Source organism: Pyxicephalus adspersus, chromosome 10 (genome assembly GCF_032062135.1).
Source record: "Pyxicephalus adspersus chromosome 10, UCB_Pads_2.0, whole genome shotgun sequence".
In the NCBI taxonomy this organism is placed as follows: Eukaryota; Metazoa; Chordata; class Amphibia; order Anura; family Pyxicephalidae; genus Pyxicephalus; species Pyxicephalus adspersus.
In genome coordinates, this window is record NC_092867.1 from 24,362,374 (window position 1) to 24,385,065 (window position 22,692).

General features: G+C 37.7%; 2 protein-coding genes across 3 annotated transcripts; both read right to left on the reverse strand.

The window, feature by feature from the left end:
* Positions 1-550: 550 nt before the first annotated feature.
* GSTK1 (glutathione S-transferase kappa 1) lies at positions 551-10,092 on the reverse strand. 2 transcript variants are annotated; one of them, XM_072425190.1, is made up of 8 exons: positions 9,972-10,092; positions 5,996-6,077; positions 4,465-4,593; positions 3,023-3,123; positions 2,895-2,930; positions 2,164-2,280; positions 1,931-2,024; positions 551-839 (listed from the first exon to the last, which is right to left on the reverse strand). In XM_072425190.1, exons 1-8 carry the CDS (start codon positions 10,038-10,040, stop codon positions 796-798), a joined length of 672 nt encoding a protein of 223 aa, XP_072281291.1. In that variant the 5' UTR covers positions 10,041-10,092; the 3' UTR covers positions 551-795. The 2 variants fall into 2 exon arrangements, with proteins under 2 accessions (XP_072281291.1, XP_072281293.1); XM_072425192.1 differs by lacking the exon at positions 9,972-10,092 and adding an exon at positions 9,892-9,957.
* A 6,591-nt stretch (positions 10,093-16,683) lies between these two features.
* On the reverse strand, positions 16,684-17,553 carry LOC140339963 (taste receptor type 2 member 39-like). Its single transcript, XM_072424892.1, has one exon. It carries the CDS (start codon positions 17,551-17,553, stop codon positions 16,684-16,686), a length of 870 nt encoding a protein of 289 aa, XP_072280993.1.
* Positions 17,554-22,692: the final 5,139 nt, after the last annotated feature.

Genomic DNA, 22,692 nt, shown 5'->3' on the forward strand with positions numbered 1-22,692 from the left:
TACCCTGTGTTTTGCACCTGTCGATTGTCTCCTTTTTTTTCTCTCCCCATCAAGCAGGAACAAAAGGAAATCCCTTTGCACATCATGAGTAACACACAAGTCTACAGACTCACCTGCAACAGTACTAACAGTACTATGTAGCTTAGATATATCTGGGTACAAACAACAAAATTACACCTTATACCTAAGTCCACTTCAGAGAACATAGGAATCATATTATTTATTAAACCCAACAACAAAAAAGTATAATTTCTGTTTTATTGTGTTTGTATTGCATTTAAGGTTTAGTTTCCTTTTTTCTGCCTTTCAAGCTTTTAGTTCTCACCTTTATTTTTTCCTGGTCACTTCTAGTCAAGTGACTTTATTTTCATCAGGGACTTCTAGAGAGACAATGCTTACCCACTATACTATACCTGTGGAGGAGCAGAGTAGTCACCCTTAGATAGAAAGCATGTTAAAGAGTGAACTTAAAACGGTTGGGATTTTAAATGTTGTATGATCATATACAACTCCCAACAAAACCAAAAGATGACAAAGGTATGTTCAGTGATATCTTTCAAAAATATTTAATAAGGCATCAAAGTGAAATAGACTTCTGGCACTTTTGGCATGGGTTTATAGGCATTTTGGTTCAGAACCCAGATCACATAGGAAAGCTTTAACATATTCAAACAACACTGGAATTATAGATGCACTTTGTTTTACATTAGCACTACTAATTATGTTTACAGAGTTACAATAAAAAAATGCCTGACACTAGATGCAACAAGTTTGGTACTCTTCTCTTTCTAGAAATCACAGACGGGGCTTCTGAGGGATTGGTCCATACCATTTTTCACCTAAAAGTAAACAGGAACATACTGTAACAAATTGAAAACTGTTGCTTGTACATATTTCAAGGGTCAGGTTGAGTTCCTTTACACTCCTTGCTCACACAGATGGGTGTGTAGTTACCAGGTGCACAATTTAAAACTAGGCTAGGCAACCAAAAGTAGTTACAGGCAGCTTTAATAAACACTCATGCCTGTTATAGGCAACAGTAATCCTCATTTGTTTCTACTTCTTCCTCACAAATGTTTTTAAAACAGCTTTTAAATGACTAAAAACTGGAGGTTCCTTAATATTTTCTAAGTTTTAAAAGGCAATAAAACCACATTTACCCATCCTTCTGATCAAGCCCAAAGTGAACAATGTTTGACTGATTGACCTATTGGCTTTTTGGGGACTCCAACAGTAAGATCTCCCAGAGTTTCCAGCCACCATGGGTGTTCAATTTTCCTCCTTTATTCTCATTATTGTAAAGTATAAGAATGTATACATTTCCAACAAGGGATGTGGGAGGATATTCATGTTTAAATTATTACACTATTTTTCCTTTGGTAAGTGTTACTAAAACATTAATGTCAATAATTATAGCAGGTTTAAAAGTTATTGTGGGACATATAATAGCAATATGTGTTTATACAGTGAGATGTACTGTGTAAAGGTAGTACGGATTACACTGCAAAGCACCTCAACACATGGGGATGTTGGTCCTGCTGCATTTTTGCCACAACATAACTTAAGAAGAAATTGGAAGTAAAATAAAATTAATTATTTGCGTATCAATGATAACCTCCACATTGGTGTCACTGCAGCAATAACAACAACTATTAGACATGTGTTGGTGAGTTATGCCTAAGAATTATATGCCTACAATGTAAAATAAATTTCCATGCAAAAAATTGTACCGCTTTTTTCATGGAAATACGACCAGAATCAGACCACTAGGGAGGTTAAGGCAAAGTGATTTTAACCTGTTTTTGTCCTTCAATGTATTGGAATGCATAAAAGTGTATCAGCGCCAGCACCCTTGGTGCTGCCCTGCAATGTCCAAGTTGGAATTGCATACTATTAAATACAAGTTTATTAAATACATTTAAATACCCACCTAGGCTATGCGCTAGGAGTTCAAATCGATCAGATCCAAAAAACAGCTCTGGCTTTCCATTAATATGAGCCACAAAAGAAGGCATTCCAAATGCCTGCAGGGAAAACGCAAACATTAAGTATTAGAACGAATGATGGCAAGATAGGTTTCATAAATTTTACTTGCATAAAATCTTGGTATTTTTCTCCAAGCCGACACAAAGTTTGACGCCTGTTGGTAAGTTTGACGCTTACCCCATACTTTAAAGCAATATCAGTGTTCTCCTTGAGTTTGTTTTTAACCTCTGGTGAAGAAATAGAGGCCAAAGCCTTTTTCGCTTCATCCTCTGACATTCCAGCTTTTATAGCAGCCTAAAACAGAAATATATGTAGTTAGGACAAAAAAAAAAAACAAAAACAAAAGACAACACACAGACTATTTCAGTGGCAGCCAGAAAATGTTGTTGGACCTTCACTAGAAGCCTAATGCTTCAACTGGAAACTGGCATGTCAACAGGTAATTGAAAAAAGAAAGGAGATCAATAGCCAAAATATGAACATTCAATATACTATGCACATTCAAATTTTTGTTTATGGCTGGAGAAACACTATGAATGCAGTTGTGCATTATATATAACTAAATGTTTAAAGTGACAATAGTAAGGTCAATATTAGTGCCAGTATCAGAAGCTGGTTTGCCCCCTCAGACACATTCCTATTCTCATTAGGACCCCTTTGAAATGTGTGAAAAGGGGGTCAGCTCTTAACTCATGTCCTAGATTGTAAGCTCTTCGGAGCAGGGTCCTTTTCTCCTATGTCACTGTCTGTAATCGTTGATGACCATAGAAGACTAGGGGAACTATGCAGTCTTTGTTGCAACTTTATAATTTTATACTTTTTTTGTGCTGTATTCAGATTATTATTTTTTTTAAGGGGTGTATTATTAGTACTCATATTCATTAGAATTATATTATTGCAGTTTTTACCTCCAGTATGCTCCCAGGTTCTGTAATATCTTTATCCTACAATAAACCAAAATAAGAATTAGAACAGATACAATAGAAAATGATAAAGTAGTAAAATACAATAAACTGACACAATAAGCAAAACTGACCTCAGACCAGATTCGCATCCAAAGCTCTCTTGAAACGGGTTCTACGAATTCAGGATGAGACAACTGAATGGCAGTGACAAAACGCATGGCCGCAAGACTTCCTGTAAAATGTATTGTGTTAGTGAAAGAAAAGTAGAGCAAAGAAATAAGTATGTTTATTACTTGATTAAAAATCATTGCTTGTGTCTAATTCTATTATATTCTTTAGCAACTAAATTCTAGGCAGATACAGAGAAAATACTTATTACTTTTGAGAAAGGAAAAGCAAATGACTTACTTTTCTTTCTCTCACTGCTTGGCAATGACCTAGCCTTGTCGCAATAGTATGGGGATAAGTTTCTTAGCTTTGTGTAATCTGACCAAAGAGCTTATACAGGGCTTGCTTGATTCAAAGAAGCTGGGGGACTGAAAAGCTAAGAAAGCAATAAAAAGTGAAATAAACCCGTTTATGAAGTCTGTATTGGCAAAGCACGGGTATGCTTTAGGGTAGACAACATGGCTTTTTTATTTTCCACCACTCTCAACAATTTTCACTTTAAGCTTGTTGCCATCTACTGGACTTACCCATTATAGCAGCCATTTAACAACATTTAAATGCCAATGTTGCCAACATAATACACCATATTGCCAATAGGATGTGGACATTGGATCTTTAAACCTATATACCTTTGTGAGATTGCATTATTATAAATAGCATGTGGTCTGTTCTATATACTGCACAAACCAAACATAAAAGCGACTTCTGTTAAGTTATTTGTTTATTATGAGGCTTGGAACTGCCCCTGCTGCCATAGTTTCAAAAACCTGGGGGGGGGCAATCAGACTCCTTTAAATAACCCAGGAAGAGAGCACAAGACAGTAAAGGAAATAAAAAAAGAAAAGTTTATTGTTAGGGTTTACACTCAATTCTCCCCAAATAGCCCAAAACATATTTATGTTGGTGTTATTTTAATGAGAACATTAGATTGTAAGTTTTATTTAGTCTGACTTGAGAGACTTGACTGGTAATCACTTTCTTCTTTAAGACAGACTTTTGGTGTAAAAGCCTGCAATATGCTGTAACACATTATCTCTAGAGATGTTTACATAATTATCCATGTGATTTAGGTATAAAGTGTCCTTTAATATGAATACCAATACTGAAAAAATAGTGTACATTGAAATCTTAAATATTGGAGGCTAACTATCTAAAAATACAAGTGTCCTGGCTGTCACATCACATTATTCAGGTTGTTTAAAAATATTTGATTCCTGACCTACAACAAGTAAGTAGATCAGGATTTTTGCTTAGATTCCAATGTGCATCTTTAGTGACGCCAATGAAGCCAGAGAGAGCCAAGCATTTACTAGTCTTACGGGATATTCCTAATAATAGCAGGTCTTTTGCTCCCCTTAATACAGGTTTAAGCTTTAAGTATTGTTACCAACACGTAAGTACTTACCTTTTTTAATAACACTGGTAAAGAAATCACTAGGTTGCTTCAATGGAACCTGGAAATACTCAGATAGTCTAGCTATATCCTTTGCCATGTACAGTCCTCTCTTAGGAACCATTGCAGGAGGAGAATTACCTGGTAAAAAATGAACAGTAGCATCATCTAAATGAGCTAGAGTACAGAGGTATTAACAAATCTTGGTAATAAGGTTGTCAGTATTAGAGATGGCCTACAAACATTTTTAAGTGTTTTCCACATTAACTTGCATTAATAAAACCCCTACTGCTGCCAGCAGCTAATGGCTAGCTAGGGTCACCTTTTTGAAGTTGTCAGAGTCTGAGCTACATTAAACAAAGAGAAGACTTATCAGGGGAAGTTTCATTTTGGCAGTCTTTGGCACTCGGTTCTAACTAGCAGGAGATGTGGTAATATTATTATAGATGAAGGTGGAAAATTTGGTCATTTTGAGTTTCTGTTGATGGGCAAATGCAGTTTGCTTCAAAAATCAGTTTGAGTTTCAGAAAACATTCAGAATGCATCAAATAGTGCATGCAGATGAACACTTTCTGCACTGGACCTGTTTTAGGCTGCTTTTGCAGTTCTGTAAATGTTTGTGAGAGAAAAGCAGTGTGAACAAATGCCCATTGACTGGGTTACTATGAGTCTATTGTGTGTATTGAGCCAGCCTGTTCATTAAAATAGTTGTCTAACACAAAATGGCCAGTAAGACCACCAGTAATTTTCTTACCACAAAACTTTACATACTTACCAGTCCCACACCACAGACAGACAGGAGGAAAATAAAATACAACATCCAGGATCTCTATTAAAAGAATAGGTTAAGTGAGCAATGGTATACCAATTTGTGGACCAGAACCCAGGGATTCTTTTCTTCTGCAGATAGTTTGCCAGAGGTAATGGACACCTCATTTCCTGTGCTTTGTGGGAGTATGTGAAATGTGAATGAATTGCTGTTGATTTAGTGGTATTGCTCCACATGCCTTGTCTGTGCCGTACCCAGCAAATGATGTACAGTGCCATCTCACCTTGCCCTCAACTCTATTCAGCAGTTGTTTCCGCCCCAAAATCAGGCATAATGTCCTGGCAGTGGGTAAAGGGAAGGCCCTCCGGAGCAGATATTTAAGGGCCCTCTGAAAGCTAACCACTGGGGAGGGGACCACTGAAAGACCATGGCACAAACATGAAGTTGTCTCCTGGAGGATATAAAACTCAATGAATGGATACGTTTAAACTGGGACTTTAAATGCTTTTTGTTTTTTGTTTCATATACAAGAAGGAACCAATCATTACTCCGCTGCTGTCCTGGGTAAAAGCAAATAGGAATGTAGCAACTTAAGAAGAGCACCGCACAATAGTGAACTGCCAGTTGTTGTGCTGTGACACATGTGCATTGGGCAGAAATGGTGAGGTGCCATTCAGAATGCACTACCACCCAAGAATGAATGTTCAATAATGAAAAACAAACTTGTTATTACAGTTTAAAAGCAGTTTTCTGCTTGGTCCTCTGTTTCTTTACCTGTTGCCTGCATTATTCCTGCGAGGTATCCAGGACGAAGCTGAAGGTCTATGTTCCATACATTCTTGTAGCGGCAAAGAACCTAAACCACAAAGGAATGTAACATTTATTTCACACAAGGTATATCATTTTCAAAATCTAAAATCCCTTTCCCATTACGTATTACATGGACACAACTCTGTGCATTCTGAACAAGACAAAATGAAGATTACAAATAGAACTTTTGCATGTACAGTAACAATACTTGTTTTAAAACTTTTAGGCCTACCTAAGAGATTTGGAAAAAAAAGAGATTGAGAAACCATCACGATGTTACATGGTGTACACTGCTGACAATTACTTATGGGTGTCTAGGTGGAGGCAACCAGGAATACCATCAAAAACTTTATTACAGACAATTTGTTATATATTCAAAATGAATGTTCTTGACTTTGAAAAGTTGCACCTTAAAAAATGCAATATGAAGAGTATGAAGAATGAGAGTATGAAGAAATGTTATGACAAGGCATGGTCATCTTAAAGACCAGAAAGCTGCACATTATATACATGTATTAATGTCATTTGTGTACATATTTGTGTATTAGATCAAAGGACCGGATTTATTAAAGCTCTTCAAAGCTGGAGAAGATACCCTTTCACCAGTAATGCTGGGTGATCCAGCAAACCTGAATTGGATTTCCTAAAAGCCATTTGCTATTTGTTAGCAAATGCTTTCAATCCTGGACCAGATCCATTTCATGTTTGCTGGATCACCTAGCTTCACTAATGAAAGTGTATCCTCTCCAGCCTTGAAGAGCTTTAATAAATCAGCCTCAAAGAGGGGAGGAGGCCATCAGCTGGTTGGCTGCTAAAGTGGAACTAAACATGTTGGAGAAAAAAAGAGCAGGCAGATTTATTATAGCAGAAAGGACAGGCAATGTCCTATCTGTAATAAAATAAACTTATTTGCCTCTTTACAATCTAAATCGACACATCCATGTGCGTAGCTTAGCATATAATGCTGGGTATTCCGCCATGTCCCTGGATGCCAGGACTGAATTAACTACCGTGCATAGGAGTGGGAATCTCATCATTCCAAGCTGGCCAGTCAAGCCAATCATATGGACCCAGAAAGAACACTAGGTGAAGATGACTGCACCTTCAAAAATGTAACAACAGGTTGTTATTAAAAAAAAATTGTGATAGGGCTGGTAAAGTTATTTCATTGCAGATGGGATATCACCTGCATGACACAGTATCTGAATTTGTTCTACAACATTCACTATCAATCCAGAGATTTCCAATTCAGTACTTACAGCTTAAATGCAAACCGAACATACCTTGTGCAGCTTAGCGTGAGTACTGCAGTAGAAATCTCTGGATTGATGGTGAAAGCTGTATACTTTATCTTATAATAGACCATTTATTTCATCTTATTTTTATAGAGTTTGGCTTTAAAAAAATGCAATGTAAAACTATTGTTAGCTAACACAAAACAAACCAACAGTCACAAAGATGTAATGTGAACATTGCTCTGCTCCATAAAAAGTAAATATCCTCTAGAAATGACCTTCTAGAACGCATGATCTTTACTAATCATGAAAAACATGCAGCTCTGAAACTATAACTATTTAACATTCTGCATGTCTACAGTTTCCACAACACAGCAAGCTAAGCACCATGTCTGTGCAACAAGGCTTAGAATAAGGGATGCATTTTCTCCCCCTACGGTTCTTCAGTCATTGCATAAAAATCAGGCATTAAAGCAATCAATGTACAAACATTAAATCAGATACTGTGTGTGGCAAAGACGCTTCTTTCTGTTGTCCTTAGGCTACGTGTACATGTCAGAAGATCCTTGTCTGATAATCACCTCAGGGCTGATATTAAATGAGAATCTGGCCTGTGTACAGCGCTCATCATTCATGGATCTGTCCTGGCGGATCCAGGAACGTCGAATCATCCGAATACGAGTGAAGGCAGGAGAGTACAGCGGGGTGCCACTCCATCGTTCTCCCCCCTACACTCTCTCTATAGAGCAGAATGGCGCTGTATGTACAGCACTCATTCATCTTTTGTCATTGGAAAGGATCGTGATAGATCCATTCCAACAACAATTATTGAACATGTGTACGCAGCCCTAGTCCTGATCTGCACAGTACAGGCAGGTTGAATGTAAACAAAGCAGCGTGTACATCGCCCTGGACTTGTAATGTTAAGGGTATTGATGGCTAGCTGTGGTCTGCATACTTATGCCAGCTCCATCTCACTGGGACGTGTAGTGCAAGGGGTGGGAGATCCAATTTTGCTAAATCCAGAACACCCTGAAAAATGAATCAATATAAACAGAATAACCCCAAGTAGCTAACATTTAACTATGACGTTAGTATAAATATTGTAAGTACCCCTGGACCAGCATATAGTTACCAAAAGTACACTTATAAGGTATGAATGCAACAAAAAAAACATTCAAGTTTATTTTAAGAACAAGTTTGCTTGGATATGACTTCCATAAAATTTAGTATTTAGTAAAACCCATTACCATCAAAAATACACCTGGGTCTACACTACCACCTGGTGGTGTACTTGGAAACTGCTGTCTGACAGGTGCTTTAGCCCTCCCCCATAGTGACATCGTTGTGACGTAGCATCGCCCACTCTTGTATCGCAGATCTAGGCCCTGTAATGGGAGAGTGGGCAGGTTATGTCCAGGGACACACACAGCCTATCCACTTTCCTAAGCCTGGAACTTGTACAGGGACGTGTTCCACGGCTCTGGCCGGAGGTGTTTTCCAACGTGTCCTGCGTTGTCTCGGCATCCAACTTCGGGTCGGCACGCCAGGCGTTGCCATCTTCTTCTCCCCTTCCTGGTTCTCCGAAACAGGCGCGAGATTGGGTGACGTAGATTGTAAAGAAAATGGCCAATCTCACTGCACATACGTGAGATTGGCAATTATTTTTCCTTTTGATGAAAGGGCTTGAGATGCCTGGTCATCCGCAGAAGGAGCACCCAAGAGCCTCCTGGGATGTGTGACGTAGGTATCCTGGGGGGCTCTGCGTTTCCATTTATTCTCGATCGCCTAGGCATCGAGAATTAGGAGGCGCTGCTGCACCCCTAATTTTTTTATTTTTTTTAAAAAGGGGTTGTTGCACTTAAAAAAAAAAAACAAACAAACAGAATTTTTACTTAACATAAAGGGTTGTCTACTCCTGTATGTAAAGTGAAAATTCTGGGTTTATGTACGCTTTAAATGTCCAGCAAAATCACAATTACTCAGTGAATCTGACATTCACTAAAACAATCCCTGGTGGAGAATCAAAAACTGTTATTGAAACACATGGACCTGGCAATTTCAGTGACTGTCCAATTCACTGTTTTATAAACAGACCTGATTTGAGAGAATACATCTCACTTCCTGTTGCATTTCTGGAACAGGAAGTGATGACACATTTGTACACCTGACAGCAAATAGATTTTCTTGCTCTAGCTAAAAAAACAAGTTGTGCTATACATTCATTGTAACCTAACAAGCAAATATAGGGGACAGCACACAGAAGCAAGGCAGGCTGAGGGTTCTCTGTGACCCCACAATGTGCAGGAATGTGGAATGATATGGAATAATATGTAATGTTATCAGATACCAGGGAATGATAAGGGATAATAGGGAATGATATGGGATTATAGGGAATGATTTGGGGGTAATATGGAATTATAGGGAATGAATTGGTGATGGTCACGTGTGCTGCCCCCTGTCTGTTTATACAATGTAACTTTTTAATTACTTTATTATTGTTCTGGTACAAACCAAGTAACACGCCATGGAAGGGGTACAGCATATAAACGTACACAACGCATGATATGTATATAGGAAGAGAACAGCCCCCCCCCCCATAATGTTATGGAGTAGTCTGCTCACCTTTGCTTCATGCAGCTGCAGAATACCATAGCAGCAGCTGCACCATTGCATTAAGTATGTGACTACATGCAGGCTCTCACCTCAAACCCCAACCAGGAATATGGGGACAACACATCATAGAAGAGCTCCAGCACCCGCCGCTGAGACATGTCTGCTACTGTCACCGTGCAAGCCGCACTGCATTGTGGGGAAATAACAAAGTTTAATCTCTGTTATTGTCCGACCTTGTATTTGCCGCCACCTGCTGGTTATAGCGGTCACTGCAGCAGAGCAGCAAGACAAAGGACAATGCAGGATTTAACTGCTTGTGTACCATTTCTAGATCACTGCACAAACTGGGTGGGGAATATTATTACAGCAATTAGCCATGCCATTCCAATTTTACTTTTAATGAACAAGAGATCACAATATTCTGTCCACCCATTTTTGTAGGAACAGAGGTGCATACTGTATAGTCTCTCTACATACTGTATATCTGCATTCTGCCATTGGGGTGGCTCAGTGGCTAGCACTCTTCTCTTTGGAGCATTGGAGTTCCCAATTTTAATCTCCACCAAGACACTCTCTGTATGGTGTTTGTATGTTCGCGTGTTTGCAAAATTACAGTTATGGTAATTGGCTTCCCTCAAAAATTGGTTTTAGACTATGTTATTAACTAATAATAATAATTAAAGTTTAAGACTGGAGAAGATAGACTATCATGGGAGAACCTGGGTGATCCAGGAAACCTGGAGTGGATCTGCCCCACTGTTTTTTATCCACATATACCTGGTATACCCTTCTGGTTTTCCCTTAGAATAATGTCACCTCCTGATTCTACAACTTCTATAGAGTGAAATAAAATATAACAATTTGAATGCTGCCTTCAAATGAACCATTTTTTCCAAATTAGGTCAAATATTTACCTTTACCATGCTATATCCATACCATTTCAGCTGTGATGCCCTTCCCTCCCTCCTGTAATGTTGTTTCTATTGCCTCAGCGGTGAATTTCCAGTGCTGTTATGATGGGCCAGGATCTAAGACTTCAAGCTTCAACCCAAAGCAAAAACAGGTATTTTCTTCAGGATGACCAGGACAGCAGGGGTATATTGATAATGGGTCTATAAGTAATGAATGATGGGGGAGGCCATCATGCACACCAATTTTATTTGCACTTGAATGAAAAGTAAAGGTTCATTAGATTAAGTGTACATTATCTGTTCTTATGGTCCTGTCAATGCATAAAATATGCATATCATTACCTTTTTAATCAAGGAACTCTGATCTCAGAGACCCAAAACATTACTAATGTCACTTAGGCACACATGCAATGGTTCTCGTCCGATAATCGGCTCAGGGCTGATATCAGATGAGAATCTTGCGTGTGTACAGTGCTCGTCATCCATTGCCCGAACGACCGTCCTGGCGGATCCATGGACAACGGACGACAATGGATCCAAAGGATCATAATGGAAGTAAAGGGGGAGAGAGCGCAGCAGGGTGCCGCTCCATCATTCTCCCCTCTCCAAAGAACAGAATGTCGCTGTATGTACAGCACTCGTTCATGCATCTTTCAGTCCTTTGTCATTGGAAAAAATTGTGAAATATCTTTTACAACGACAATTATTGCATGTATATACCCAGCCTTACTTTTTGTGTAATTTTGTGACCCATTGAGTTTACTTCTTGGAAATTTGTGGTGTGCAACCTAAGGACATTGTATTCAGAATTAATTACTATAATAAAATTGTGATTTGTGTAAAATACCCTGCTACACACCTGCTAAAATTCCTACAACACAGAACACCAAATGTACATTAGCGGGGTAACCAAAACAACATCCTGTCTTGCCGTTAATTATATTATGCAAACTTACCGGGTTTGTGTGTATGAAATACAAAGCTCCTATTCTTATGAAGCATGACAATGTTTTTCTTCAAATAGATGATGCTTTTGTCAGTAAAGAGATTTACGGTTAGAGAAAATACATTTCAATTCTCTGGTTATGCAGTACAACAAAGGTTCTATTTATTTCCTTTTATAAAAGAAAAAAGATTTACATTGTAATTGCCATTTTTTTTTGGAAGTCAAAGACAGTGTAAAGGACGCCCAGATGGCAGCATGGAGGTTTGTATTGACCATTCTAGGCTTATTGTATGTTACCTATATGGTATTTTTAGGATAACCTACCACTGAAGTAGAAACAGCAGTTTAATAAAAAAATGACTTGAAAATAAGGAGACTTACTAAAGATAAAATGATTGTGCTTAAGGTAATGCTGTGCAAAGTGCATTAAGTTATTAACCTGGATAGGTATATTGTCTTAGATAGATTAGATTTTCTATCTGCTATTCAAAGAAGACTTGTCAAAAATCAAACTTAACTCTTTTCTATATTTTCAGTTGAAAATATATTAGTGACCTGAAATAAGCATGCATCTGCTAATACCTACTGATACTCATACTTCTTCCCATTCAGTGACCCATAGGTGTTGGAATAATATGACATTCATATGATTTGAATTTTCAGAAGAGGAGTTCACCAGTGGCAGTGTCCCTATTTCTTTGGCACAGGTTGCATTAACATCTAACCTCAGGTATATCCAAATAGAACCTCCACTGGACAACCACATTAGTTTTATATAGGTATGAACAACAGAAGATCCCTGTAGGAGGTGAGGAAAAAAACTCTGATTTGTTTGTAACAGAAGCACATCCTGTAGATGGATTTGGTACGTTAACAACTAAGCCCTATCTCATTCTTTACAAACATTGGAAGGAATCAGAGTTGCAAACTGACTGAAGTGTTATTCCTACATCTTCTACATGATTTACACCAGTACCATATTGCACTCCAGTAATCAAGGTTCTGGCCATTTGATCATCCACAGTAACTTCCTAGGAAAGAAATCTGCTTGTAGACCGAGATGTTTTATGGGCAAATTTTGCTAGGGTTGCAAAGACTTCTGATTTCCGACATCCTTTAAATGTTTATATCAACACATGGTTGAACACCCCAACTTAATTCAAGTCAAAAACTGTTGTACACATACTACATCATTTTATTTCTCCATTTTTTTGTACTGTTTACCATATGGACATAAACTTCCAGTCCTGATTAAAAAAGATTCCATGTCTAGTCTCATGTAAAATGATCCACAACCACCTGCTATGTTTTTCCCCCAAAGCTAAATACCGTGTTTACCTGACCCAGTAACCAAAATGGTGTGTTGTTTCGCAACTAATTGTTTAATGCAAATTCAAGGCACTTGCTGAATTTGTTTGTATGGAACAAAATCTGAATTTTAAGTTTGCACGCTCGTGTAAAAAAAACAAAGTGCTAGCAACCCTTGGATTTGTTTTGCTTTAAATGGGTGCTGCTATATGTTAAAGAGATTTACAATGAAAATATATTTCCATTGTCTGGTCCTACCTAACCCCTTAACAAATATTTCTTATGTGAAGAGACGCACTACTGGCAAGCAAAATATATTTGGATGCAATTTAAACTATCAGTAGAACACAGTAGATAGGTTTGTTATGTTAGATTTCAAAAACAGTAGAAAGTAGCAAAGGCAATCTGGTGATTAGGGTCTGCACAAGTTGTATTTTAGTATGGTTGTTGTTACCTAACCTTGCAACATGGAGAGGAAGAAAAACTGATTTCACGTGATAGTAAATAGTAAATGTTTCACTCACCAGGGTAGACTTAGGCTACCTAGACACGCACAATAATTATTGTTGGAAAGGAATGACTAACGACTATTTGTCCCATAATCATTAACAAAAAAAGTGCACAACCACGCCGATGAACAAGCTATTTTGCTGGAAATAAACAACCATCCCGGCGGATCTGATTGGGCGACAATCGTACGCTATCTATTGTGTGTACGGTCATTCAGTGATAGTGGACTGTTCTGTGATATACTTTCTCCTGTACATGTCACTTCCTGCATCGTTCAAACGATCGTACCTAGTGTGTCTACATAATTGGTGGATTATATTTAAACGATCATATCATTACAACATATACAGAAATGTGCACAATACGATCGTTCAAAATAATCGTGCATAATAGTTGATCAGTCGTTAATCGTTTGTTTTCTAACAATAATTTTTGCATGTGTATACGTAGCCTTACTAGAGGAGTGGAGACAATCCACTTTAGCATGTTTACGTAGCTTAGTGAATGCTGTTTAGTGAAAAGAGGATCTCTTGCCATGATGTAGTACATAGAAGGCAATAGGGTGGATAACAGGTCATCCGCTTATAGAAAGGGGCTTCTATATTCAACCTTTAGCCTCCACAAACCTCCACATTCTTTTTAGAAGATCAGATGTGGAGAAGAAGCCATGTTCCTGAAAAAGTATTAGGAGACAGGCATGAAGCCTGGTATGGAACAGGAAAAGGCTGCATGCATTCTTGCCCTCTATTCATTGGTCACCTAGGCTACATGCCTGGATAGGGGCCTGGATAAAATTTAAAATTGGACCCCACTCAGTACAGCATGGGGTTCCCCTTAACATACAAACCAATCCCTTCTGCAGGAATGAAGCTTTGGTGGCCAGAAGAATGAAGGCAGTGGGAGCTGACCCCATCTTTTGTACCAAAGCAGGTCATTTGCCCTTTCCTAACTTTAGGAGATCTCTCTCCTAAGGGAAAGGGCCTGATCTCTACAACTGACCCCTTAAAATGATGTAGGGTTTGCTGGAGAGGGATCTATGGTGGGATCTGGAAGCCCCCTTTAGTAAGGTTTTTTTTAGATATTCTCCCCTCTCCCCAAGACTAAATACAAATAGGGGTTTGAATCTTTTAGGAGAGTGCCAATCCAAGCTGTAAAACCTCAGTAAAATAATTCAAGGACAAAAACATCTCCCTAAAAAATGCCAGGTTGCTGAACCTAAGCACACTTCTGGAACTTCACTAGATCACCCTGCAAGAAATGTTAGACTTACTAATAGGGCTATGTCAGGTTGTGGCCCTGCGCCACACCAATGCAGAAGGTAGTTGATTGGGCAACAAAGGCTGCAAACAATATCAGATCTAGGGACATATCAAAAGTCAGGGAGGTCAGCAAGCAGGTGTAGTCAGGAACAAGTGGGGTCACTGGAGCATGTGACATAAAGAATTACTGGAGCACAAAGTCAGGGATGGTCACAGTAGCAAGAATTGCAAGGCCGGCGTAACAGAACCGGAGCACAAAGAATCATGTGGCAGAGTGGTCTCTCTAGAAAAAATATTGATGTAAAAAGGGATTCAGCAATAACGTTCAATATGTTTCAATGTACTCCAGTTCTGGTGATAACTCTATAAAAGGGTAATTACATTCAATTTTTTGAGATTCCTTCCCCCTCCTAGGTGCGTCCACAGGACAAGGAAAATCGATCTTATGGGATGCAACAGAAAAAACTAATAATTTGCAAAAAAGCAAAACTTTTTTTATAGTATTCTATAAAGTTTAAAGTATAAAGTAATAAAGTTTTTATTACTACCCAGGACTCCATTAGAAATATTTACCCTCACTGTGCTGTTGACATTTTTATCACACAGGAGCTGAGGGTAATTCAACAAAAAGTATAAAGTAAAGACAAAAGTGACTGATTCAAGGAACATCCGATTGCCTCACAGAATCAGGAAGGATTTTAATACCGTTGGAGCAAATTGTTCAAGGGTTTTTTTGTTTTTCTCAGGATCAACTATGTCTAAAGGGTTTTTCTTTGGGATATGTTTATTTCCCTAGTGGTTGAACTTGATGAACTTGTAGTTTTTATAAAGATATACTCATTGTAATGTTATGAAAAAAAAGAAAAAAATAGAAATTTAATGATGGAAAACATGAAGGTTAGAAAAGAGAAACGTGAACTAGCTGATGTAAAGCTAATGTCCTTGACTCTCATTTATCTGTAATACCATTTGTACTTTGTTTCCTAGATAAAGAAGTGCACAGTAAATGTAATCATATCACACTTTAAAAAAATCAAAAACAATAGTTTAGTTAGATAATGTTCATTTTTTATTAATCTGTGAAATAGAAGAATTTTAATGGTATCCTGCAGTATTTTTATTAAGATGAGTATGTATCAAATTACATTTCTATGTATGTCTACATACACAAATAAAGAATGCATAACTTGTCAAGCATTAAACAAATAGCATTTCTGAGGTTAAAAACAGTAGTAAATTATGTTCACATTCAAATGATTACTTATTTTATATAACTTCTGTAAAAAAAAAAAATCTCACCTTGCAGTCTATTTATAAAGTAGTGAATCTGACATTCACCAAAACGTTCTCTGGTGGAGAATTTTCCAGATCCATGTATTTTCAATGGCAGTGATTGAAAGTTTCAATGAATGTCAGATTCATTGCTTTATAAACGGACCCTCTAAATCAGTGTTTCTCCACCAGGGTTCCGTGGAATCCTAGGAGTCCTCCAATGGTTTTTAGGGGGTCTTTGAGCAATGAGCATTTTGTGCCTCTCAGTTCAGTTTAAGTGACATCAATGATCTGTAAGGATGGCATTCTTCCTACTAACCACAAGTACTCTGAGCTCTGGATATAGTAGTTATAGAAGGGGTTCCCTGGAGAGATGATTGTTTTATCAAGGAGTTCCCCCATGTTAAAAAGGTTGAGAACTGTTCTAGAGTCTTCCCTTTTCTTTTTTATGAATTTCACCAAGACAATTAGGCATACAGTAAATAGAAGTACGAGACTTGGAAAAACAAAGCACTAAGTCTTTCCTAAAAAATATAATAAATGCAATGGTTCTGAGCATACACAAAAAAATATATAGAAAATATACAGTACATGTCTATCTGTTAGTAGTTTCACAACAGTCCGTACGAGATTTCATACCTAACAGATGCTGAACAGCATTGGTCAGCTTTCTGTTTCCAGTGATTAATATAATGGAATTTGTTGTTGGAAATATTGAAAGCATTATAAAGCAAAGTGAAAACATCAAGGAGCCTACTTCTGTAGTTTCATTGAAAATGGCATTAAGCACTCCATAGAAGGCTAAGTAAAGTAGAAGCAGAAGGGTAACAGTCCTCGCTGCAGACAAGTGGGAACTGACTTTTGCATTGCTGAAACCTTCTTTGTTTTTCTTGAGCCGGTTCATGTGTCTGCATAAAGAGGTGATTATTGTCCCAGCTGTAATGAAGATAACTGTGAATGCAACAGAGGAAAACAACATATATGCTTGAAACAGACAATTGCATTTGCTCTTAATGTTAAAATAACTGGGGTTTGTGAGATTCCCAGGGAAGGTGTCATTATTAATGGCCATATATAGGTAAAGATCCCAATACGCTGGCAGCCCAGCTGTCCAAGACATCAAAACTGATAGTGTCAACAGACAAGGTACTATCACTGGAAGCTTTGCCTGGAGTTTGTAGAAAAATGCCCCACTGATGTTAACAATCTTCACGCAATAGTAAAAGCACAAACAGGTGGAACACCAGAGACTGGTGAATGCCATTGAAGACATGAGCACTGCCAGAGAATTCACTACATTATTTTGAAAGTAGAATGCCACAAACATGAAGAAGCAGACTTCGTTAGTTAGAATTGTTCCTTGGAGAGCCATGTTTGATAAGACAATGCAGTTGATGATCACATCACAAGGGTTGAACTCCCGAGTCTTCCACCAGTCTAGAAAGTGGACAGCCAGAATAAACATGTTTCCCATGAAACCAGACAAAAATAAAGTACAGTGTATAACCACTGCCAAAATAGGGTTTAATTCTGACATCCTGAATCAGATAAAAATAAGGCCCCAATCTTCACAAGCTTGATGAGTTATGGTTCTGTTTCCTGAAAGTTACTGTTTGGATAGGCTATCTTGATTCATTTATGTAGTAAATTAATTCCTAAACTTGATATATTTTTACATTGGTTGAAATGTGATCCCTGGTCTTTTTTCTAAAAAACAGCAGCTTTAGTTTAAATATATTCATCATCCATCTGTCCTTTAACGAGTTGAGAGCTTTAGCTATTCTTCTGTAATCGGCAACGGACAAGATTCTGTCTTTCACTGTCGATATATCCTATTTTCAGTTTCGTAATTCAAAGGCAATCTGGATTTGCCATTTACAAGTTTGTTTTACCATCTATGGACAAACAAAACAACATGGAGACAGGGAGATATTTGCAAGTCAATGCAGTATTTGACAATTTATTTCCTATGCTTCTGATTGACATATGCAAACAATGTGGGATGCCTATCTTTGATTTTTTTCTAATGTTGAATGTAAAGTGGCTCCTGTTTTTGACAATATGGATATTTAATGGCAATTTGTTTTTTTCCCTGCCAGAAAACAAACTTTTTTCACTGGATTTCTAAAGCATTTATACATTTGTGAATTTCCTAAAGCACTCTTTATTAAAACATTCTCAGAATAATATGCCCGAATAGGATTCTGAGTGGATTATCCACAGTTAAATATAACAGTGATATTGGTTCTAGCATTGATGCAAATGTTGCCAGGCCAAGCTCAAAGACGTTTCATATGGTTTGCCAGTATCAACCTATAATCATTAAGATAGCAGTGGATCCCAACACTGAGGCCCATAGACTGCGTTTTTGGCTTCCAGGAAATAGCCATGCAAGGGACTTCCAACTGGGCACAAAGCTATGTGAACTCCCCAACATTGTCCTTCTAGTGCAAGCTCTATTGTCAAGTGCATGGAATATTTTGGCCAAGTGAATGTCTGTTCTGCAGTTAAGTGGTGCCAATTTACCCTGTTTAATTCCTCCCTTGGACCTGTTCATGAATTTTTTGGCCATACAACCATATTGGGATCGCCTATATTCTGATTTGTAACCTACAACATCACCTATAGACGTATTACCAATAAGTATTTGTGCCCACAGATTATGTGTCCTTATTTTACAACTAAGGTTAGATGAAGGAAGCTGACAGTGAAGTTCTGTGCTTATGTGGCATGCTGATCTGGACTTTTTCCAAAGACTACATTAGCAATGAGAAAGTGGATATGCAACCCTTGGCTGGGGGTGTTCTTTGTAAGTTAGTGTATCATATGCATCCTGTAGTAAAAACACCCTGATATAATTTGTTTTGTGCATCTCCATATCACACAAGCATGGAACTAGTTGGACCTATCATCACATTTTTACCATTTGGGTAAAATGGGTAGATAATGGGTGAGTAACCCCTTTATATATAATAAAAAATGTGATTTTTTGTATTTTTGGGGGGAGGATAGAAGGGGAAACCTCCTGTGATGCATACATCATATATCCCAGGAGTGTCGGGCATGCATCATACGGTGTTTCCTAGAATATTTTTGACATTTTCAGGAAGACAGAGCACCTGATCTCATGCCTGAGTAGTGTGAGATCGGGTGACGTGAGCAGAACCAGAAGATGAAGGAAAAAGGTGCCTGTGCCTGCTGTCCCATCCATGCCAGAAATAAGCCGGTACAGCGCGGGACCTACTGGGCTCGAATTGCCGAGTGATCAAAGGCTCTTCAAAAGTAAAGGTAAGTGTTACACTTTTTTTTTTAAAGTTCTGCTTCAAGTCAGAATTCCTGAATGAGTATTTCAGATCCTTCACCCTGTAGTTGAGCCATGAAATGAACTTGACTACCTGGAAAGAAGCGCTCATCCCAGATGACAATCCCCCATGGCCGATTGGTGAATTCAGAATGATTGGGAACAGTGGGGTACGGCTCATTTGTCCTCCCACCTCCCCTCTCCTCAGAACAGAATGATGCTGTGTGTACAGCACACTTTTGTAAATCTATCACTAGAAATTACTACAAAAAATTTCCAGTGATAATCATCTGACATTTGTCTCTACCCAATGTACTTTTAGTGAACCTATCAATAAGAACCACTGATATGAATCATTTTCATTTCTACATAGAAAGATTTAAACATTTCACATTCTAGAATATGTATAACCCTATTTATTATTAGATGTAATTAAAAAAGAACAAAATTATATTATATATAATAAATTAAACAGGTACTATTATATATTATTATATATAATAAATAAACAGGTACATAGTGATTTTCCACACAAAAAAATTTCCAATATCATATCTGAGCTCTGATCATGCACCTGGAGAGAACCAGAATAATATACACTGCAATCTTACATGTTTTAATATAATAACTAGACTTCATTTCTTCCCCTTCTAATTCTACATTAAGAGTGGATTATACATTGGCCTAAGTTACTATTATACATAGCCCTATATATAAGTTAATCATGTGTAATAACTGAGACATTAGTATTTGTCATGCTTGCTTTCATACCCAAGATCTTTTTCACTGTGTTTAAAGGTTTCCTGTTGCCCAATATTAAAATAATAGAATTTAATGTTGGAAAACAAGCAACCACAATAAAACCAACTGTGATTGTTACGTCATCTGTTATACTTGTGGGATTGCTTAATATTGTAAAAATGATAAAGAAAACCAAGTAAAGCACCAGAAGAGAAGTGACAGTTCTCACAGCTGATAGATGAGTTTGGATTCTGGATTGGCCCCAACTTTCATTATTCTGTCTCATCCTTGACATGTGCCTACACAAAGAGGTTATGATAGCTCCACCTGTCAAGATTATTATAGCAAAGGCAAAAGAAGCAAGAAAAATACTCATCTCAAAAAAACAATTACATCTGCTTCCATTACGATAAAACATTAACATAGTTACATTTCCTGTTTTATTACCTGAAATTAAGGAAAAGTGAAAGTACAGGTCCCAGTAAGCTGGCATTCCAGAAGACCAAGACAGAACAACTGAGAAGAATATTAGCCAAGGTACCACTTTGGCGAGTTTTGCCTTCAACTTGTACAGCATAAACCTGTTAATATTAGTGATCTTTACGCAATAGTAAAAACAAAGACAAGTAGCACACCAAAGGCTGGACAATGTTAGTGATGTCATGATGCCTATGATTAAAAAAGATACCCATACTTGGCTGAAGAGTTTTGGAGATATGAAGAAACAAATCTCTTGGAAAGAAACGGCTCCTTGAAGGATAATGTTCGAAGTCCCAATGCTATTGATGATGATGTTGCAAGGATTATGCTCACGGGTCTTAAGCCAGTCTAAAAGATGAACTATTAGGATAAAAATATTTCCGGATAAACCTGTTACAATAAGTATACAATGAATGCCAAAAACTGTGAAAGCTAAGCTTGACATGCTGAAGGACTTATGTTTTGTGAAGCTTAGTAGAATCTGCTGCAATTCTCCTAAATTTTTTTTCTGTAAGAATTTTTACAGGTTTTTTCTCCTTTGAATTATTAAATTAATGAAGGGTGCAACTGCAGTCCTTTTTGCTGCTATTTTGTCCGTTTTTTTTCCAAGTTGTATTCTTTCCTTCCAGAAGACCAATAAAAAGTTTTATTTTATCACTTACTGCCACAATTGGTTGAACTTCCTTTCAATGATTCAGTAGTGTTCAGTTTTTGTTTTCTGGTCTCTTGTATCTTCCTTTATGTGCAGTTTCAAAAAGGTGCATTCCCCTTACACTACCTTACTCCTAATAGAGTGTTTAACAAAAAGAACATATTTGCAAGTCAAGTACTTTTCTCTTTTTCTTTTCTTTTCATATACAAATGATGTGGTTTGCTATTAGTAAATTCTATCATCTTGTCTCTTCTAAATACAGTGTCATGTACTAAATGTGCTTGAATGAAGTGCCAATATTCACAACAGTATCTAATTTGGATATCTACTTTTATCCACTTTCAATTTCTGTTAAAATTAATAGATAATTATTTCATTACTACTTCTTTTTCATTACTACTTCTACTTTACCACTTATGATCCAGTCACTGACCACAGATAAAGCACGTTACTTAGTGGGTATTAGTCAAAAAGCAACCAAAACAGGGGTGAATAAATTGTTTGTGGTGGTATTGCAGCTTTGAAAGATCTTTGTGTAGGGGGTGTGAGGTTTTAGGGCTGACACTTTTCATGCTATGTGCAGGGTTATAGCTCTTTAGAATAAACCAAAAGATCTAAAGCATGAACCAATCCTATACCTCTAGAGCTCCTTTTTTAATCTGGATTCAGTGAGGCAGGCCTTCTAAAAATCCTATTTTGCAGAGGTTCAGAGTGCTTATCTAAATATTAATGTGCTACTTTGGTGCATAAATGATGGATACGTTTTTCTGCAAATGTAAGGAAAGTCATAGAATTTAGTGTTAGGATTAGGGAAAATGTGGATTATGGAAAACAATCAATTCAGACTAAGTTCCAGGCTTAGGACTTTGGGCACACATTTCAGTGAAAAAAAATCCCCATTCCTCAAACTGCTCTGTTACCAACCAAAGATACCTTGACAACTGCTAATTGGTGCCCAAAAGCAGTAAATAGGTTAACATTAGGAATCACATGATGAATTAACAAAAAACGAAATCATAAAACCAAAATTACATCTTGGTGCAACTTATGACTAGCGTTGGTTGAATGTGCCTTTGTTAAGTTCCCTAACAGTTTGTCAAATTGACCCAGTGTTAGGGTTGATACGTAGCCAAACTCAGATTCCATTTAATTCAATGGCATAGGCAAATTACAAAGAGCGGGGATCAGCTAATTTAGCTGACAGGCTGTTATATCTGTCAAAGTTTGCTGGTCAGACTTGCTGAGCCTTAAGCAGTGTGGACACCTCCCTACAATATTTAAACCAGATTCTTAATAGCCTCAGGACCTTCCTTGATAAGAAAAGGGGCAGCAAGCATGTGTGGCCCCTCTCTTATCCATAAAAGGTCCTCCGAAATTTGTTTTTTCCAAGAAGGAAGAGGACAAGAAGTGTGCACCCACCTTCCCTTTTG

What these genes read in the sequence shown, in the direction of transcription:
- GSTK1 (XM_072425190.1), bottom strand. Translation starts at nt 10,040, where the DNA reads ATGTCTCAGCGGCGGGTGCTGGAGCTCTTCTATGATGTGTTGTCCCCA. An exon ending in AGGAATAATGCAGGCAACAG is followed by an intron (nt 4,594 to 5,995) that starts GTAAAGAAACAG and finishes ATTTTTTACCAG; the next exon opens with GTAATTCTCCTCCTGCAATG. An exon ending in TACCAGTGTTATTAAAAAAG is followed by an intron (nt 3,124 to 4,464) that starts GTAAGTACTTAC and finishes TACATTTTACAG; the next exon opens with GAAGTCTTGCGGCCATGCGT.
- LOC140339963 (XM_072424892.1), bottom strand. Translation starts at nt 17,553, where the DNA reads ATGTTTATTCTGGCTGTCCACTTTCTAGACTGGTGGAAGACTCGGGAG.